Source organism: Rhopalosiphum padi, chromosome 3, assembly GCF_020882245.1.
Source record: "Rhopalosiphum padi isolate XX-2018 chromosome 3, ASM2088224v1, whole genome shotgun sequence".
Classification (NCBI taxonomy): domain Eukaryota; kingdom Metazoa; phylum Arthropoda; class Insecta; order Hemiptera; family Aphididae; genus Rhopalosiphum; species Rhopalosiphum padi.
The window spans coordinates 10,720,425-10,725,148 of NC_083599.1; the positions used below are offsets into that span (position 1 = coordinate 10,720,425).

Genomic DNA, 4,724 nt, shown 5'->3' on the forward strand with positions numbered 1-4,724 from the left:
ACACACACACACACATACACACACACACACACATATATATATTTATAAAATCAAATAATACAAATATAATTATAATATTAACATTTTTATAATAATAAAATATACAAAATATTACAATAAATAGTAATCAATAAATGTTATTGTAATAGACATATTTCTTGCATAATATAGCAATTATTATAATATATTCGGTATTCGTACGTGTACATATTGATTATTAAGATATCATCGTAGACTTTAATAAATATATTATAAGTAGACACATTGGTATTATTATTGGTTATTTAAATTTTTTTTTTTTTTATTTTTTTTTTATACACATATTTATCATTCATGACCGCCGCGTACTTTTTTTATTTACCACAGAAGTAAATAATAGTTATTTTAAAACACCCACTCTGATTTGTTAATTATAAAATTAAAAATATATATCCCCTTAATAATTAACTAATTTTTGTGAAAAATGTTGCTTGAGGTAATAAGTAGAGGTTAATATTTCCAAATCATGTACGATATCATATAACATGATTTGCCAACTATATGGTATTGTAAAATCCTTTCGACTAGATTTTATTATATAGACTAAGCTAGATTCTGACTTGACTAGATTATGTTTCAACTGGATTTATATATAATTATATACTCTTTATTTGACTAACCAATGTACTTATACATAGTAAATAAGTATATTATATCCCCTGTATAGCCCACAATGTTGGTTGACTAGATTTAATTTATAATTGACTAGACTATAATTGACTAGATTATGTTCCGACTGGATTTATATATAATTATACTCTTTATTTGACTAACCAATATACTTATACATAGTAAATAAGTATATTATATCTCCTGTATAACCCTCAATGCTTGACTAGATTTTATTTTGACTGTACTATATTATAATATATAGTATATAGATATACTATTTATTGACTATGCTTGACTAGATCATACTTTTTGACTAGATACTTTATGTTCTTGACTAGATTGAATTTCAACTACATTTCTACTGACTATTATTGACTAGAGTTTATTTCAACTTGACTAAACTATATATGGACTACAATTATTCGATTGGACATGGATATTTATTTCTATTAGATGATTATTTCTATCTATTGCTTAAAATACGATAATATATACAAAACATATAATCTTATAATATAATATAAATTTATCTGGGAGGAAAATGTTATAAGACGTACCTATATTTTATATAGATATTGGTCTGAATATATAATATCTGGGGAAAATGACTAGAACGTACTCGTGCCGTACGACGGCGTTTTTTTAACAATATACAATTAATGAATAAAATTTTTTATGTATACTTCTTATACACATTATTATAATAAATATGAAGTGTGACAGTGGCGTAATTTAGTCGATACGAAACTATATACACCTAAACTCGTATATTGACAATCACTAACAGCTATCACACTTACCTATATATATATAAATTATAAAATATAAATAACAGTTAACTATATAAACCTATAACAATAATTTAACAATGAAATACAACCTACACAATATTATTGTTGTTGGTATACTTAATATATAATATAAATACTGACTCATTATGTCCCAGTGTCTGTTGCATACTACTCAGTGGTGACGGATTCGAATAGAGGTAAAATTACGCACTTTGTTATTATAATACTGCTGCGGCTGTGGTGACTTGAATGCCCGTCATCGCCGGGTGATATGCGTTGACTTATTTTCCACGAGGAAGTTTAAGCTTAAGTTTGTTATGAATAGAAAAAACACTTAAAAAATATGATTAAAGTAGGAAACGGATTGTACAAAGAAATAGATGGAGGAAGGTTTATAGATGATGATTGTTGGATTGCATGGATACATTTAATTTAAGAGAGGTAAGCAACTATAAAAGACTAGAATTAAATTTATTTTGTGAAAAATTACAACGGACTAGACAATAATATACAAGTTGGACTAGACTGTTAATATTACACTAAGCTACTATCGAAGTATTAGACTGTAATATCCAATATTAAATGTTATTAATTTTATTATTAATATTAGTTTTCTTATTATTATATCGTTTATTAAATATTATTATATATGAGTACGCGTGTATGACTAGAATTATTTTCATACACATCGCATACATATAGGTACTTAATTATTTATGACTATTATGACTAGAAATATTATTGTTTCAGACTAGAATTATTTTCATACACATCCCGTACATTATACATATACTTAATTATCTATGACTATTGACTATTATGACTAGAAATTTTAGGGTTTCTGACTAGAATTGTGCTATGACTACTAGATGTATTTTTTTTTTTTTTTTTTTTTTTTGAAATATTTCTAGACATTTTGTGTCTAAAAAGAGTTATATTACATTCAAATCATCTAATAGAAATTGCTTATTTAAATTGTTTAATACCATTTTCGAATAAAAATGTGACCGGTTTATAATATAACCTTTAGCACAACGACATAGAATGATCAAGTTAGACCACGGCGGTCTATGATGTTTAAAAGTTATTATGTGTAATTACACCAACAGTAAAATTATACCAATGTGTGTACAAAAAGATTAATAACATTATATACCTACCGAATTATTATACACTTTAAATAAATGTCATATACCTATAACGGTGACGTAGCAGTTGCTTATTTGGCGATGTCACCATGGTCGTTGTTGCACTGCTTCTTGTCGTTGTCGCCGTCGTTGTTGTTGTTGTCGTTGCCGGCGGCTGCAGCAGCCGCGGCCGCCTGCACGGCCCGCTGCAATATGTTCTTTTTGAATCCCGAGGCGGACGTCATTGCAGGCGCCGTCATTATGCTGCCAGCACCGTCACTGTCGTTGACGTCGATGGCGGCAATGTCGCTGACGATATTGGAAGCGATGACATTGACGGGTTTGGACCCGACGTTGTCGCCGGTCTTGCCGTTCTTGCCGGCGCCGGTCGTTTTCACCGAGGTTCCGGTGCCGTGCCACCGGCGGTGCGACGCCAAGTTGGCCGGACACTGAAACACCTTGTCGCATTCGGGACACGTGTACCGGACGTGCACGATGCACCGGCACCGGTGACGCGCCAGCGCAAAGGCATCGACGTACCGGACGCCGCACAGCCGGCACCGGTACGGGCCCAGCGCGTTTGGAATGCTCTCGATCTGGCGACGAGCCTCGTCGGTGGCCACGACCACGTTGAACTCGGGGTCGATGTCGCCACCGTCGTATTCGTCGTCGCGCGGGTCACCGTCCTGTCCACCGCAGTCGGCGGCCGTCGAGTACGGAGGCGACGACAACGACGACGAGGACGACAACGACGGCGAGGACGAGGCCAGACGTTTTCGGCCGGCGGCCGTCGTCGGTTCTTCGGGAGCTGCCGGCACGATGATCGTACCGGACACCGGCGACGACCTGTCTACGTGACGGTCGAGCATGAGCTGCGGCAGCAGTTTGCGCGTGGCCGCTTTTACCGCCGTCGTCGAGGCCGCCGTACCGCCAGCCGCCGTCTTTTTCGACGATTTACCGCGGTTGGCCGTCGCGGCCGCGGTCGGCCGTTTCTCCGGTGTCGTGGCCGCCGGGTACCCGTCCGATACACCCCGCTTGCCCACCACGCGCGCAGTCGCTGTCGCCGCCGCCGCCGCCGCCGTCGTCGTCAGAGTGGCTTTCACCGACAAGTCTAACGGGCCCGCGGACGCCGTGTCGTCCGGCTCTAGCCGATGTCGCAGTAGCAGTCCGCCGCGGTCGTTTCGGTCAAAACGCCAACAATCGTCCCTGACGTCGCCGACCCGCTGCCGCTTGCCGCCAGGCCCGGCGTATTCGTCGTCCACGTCGCTGCAGCTGCCGCTTCCGTCGCCGTGATGATGCTGGAGGTTGCGCAAGCGGACGGCCGCCGCGGCCGTGGTCATCCACCACGTCCACGACGGGTCGGCCGCCGAAGCCTGAGCGTAATCGGTCATATCGTACCGTCGATGATGCGTATGACGAGCGCCGTCGGTGATGGTAATCGGTAAAAATATTGTATATACGATCGCTTAGCTGTGATGTGATGCACTCGGACGTCTCGGGATCCCCCGACGACTGCAGCAGTGGCGCGCCGCGTGTAGTCTGTCTCGTCGGTGCGCGCCGCTCCTGTTGCGGTGCGTGACTGCCGACCGGCGACGATTGCTGTTGGTGTTGCGGCGTGGTTTATAGTGGTAAAGGCGGCGGCGGTGGTGGTGGTCTGTCGTAGTCTGTGTACGCCGTTTATCGGTGGCGCGCGGTACACCTCTACCGCCGCCGCGGCCGTCGACCAATCGCCGCAGCCGCCGACCGATGCAGGGGGCAGGACCCCGGTGTCCACTGACGCGCCCAGTATATACACTCATCGGCGGCGGTGGTTGTGCAGCAGTGACGTAGTCGTAGGTACGACAATAACAATAATAACAATAAACAACGCGAGCGCACACGTCGTGTATATATATATAATATTATAATGCTATGTGTGTGTGTGTGTGAGCGCGCGCGGAGATACCTTTGTTGTCGGTGGGTCATGTAAACTGATGGGGGGTGGGTCGAGGGGGGCGCGTGCCACAGCCGTTGCAGCTGCCGCTCGTCGGCACTGTGTATTATAATATACGGCGGAACCGCGCGCGCGTCATGCCACGGGTGGGTGGCGAGTTGATAAAAATCGCTGCGGCGGCGGCGGCGTGCGAACAGAAATCTCCTCTTCGACGCCGCCGCC

General features: G+C 42.0%; 1 protein-coding gene across 1 annotated transcript; it reads right to left on the minus strand.

Annotated features, from left to right (window-relative positions):
• Positions 1-4,237, minus strand: LOC132925912 (uncharacterized). Its single transcript, XM_060990269.1, has one exon. It carries the CDS (start codon positions 3,958-3,960, stop codon positions 2,662-2,664), a length of 1,299 nt encoding a protein of 432 aa, XP_060846252.1. The 5' UTR covers positions 3,961-4,237; the 3' UTR covers positions 1-2,661.
• Positions 4,238-4,724: the final 487 nt, after the last annotated feature.

Coding starts and splice junctions, on each gene's coding strand:
- LOC132925912 (XM_060990269.1), bottom strand. CDS start 3,960: ATGACCGATTACGCTCAGGCTTCGGCGGCCGACCCGTCGTGGACGTGG.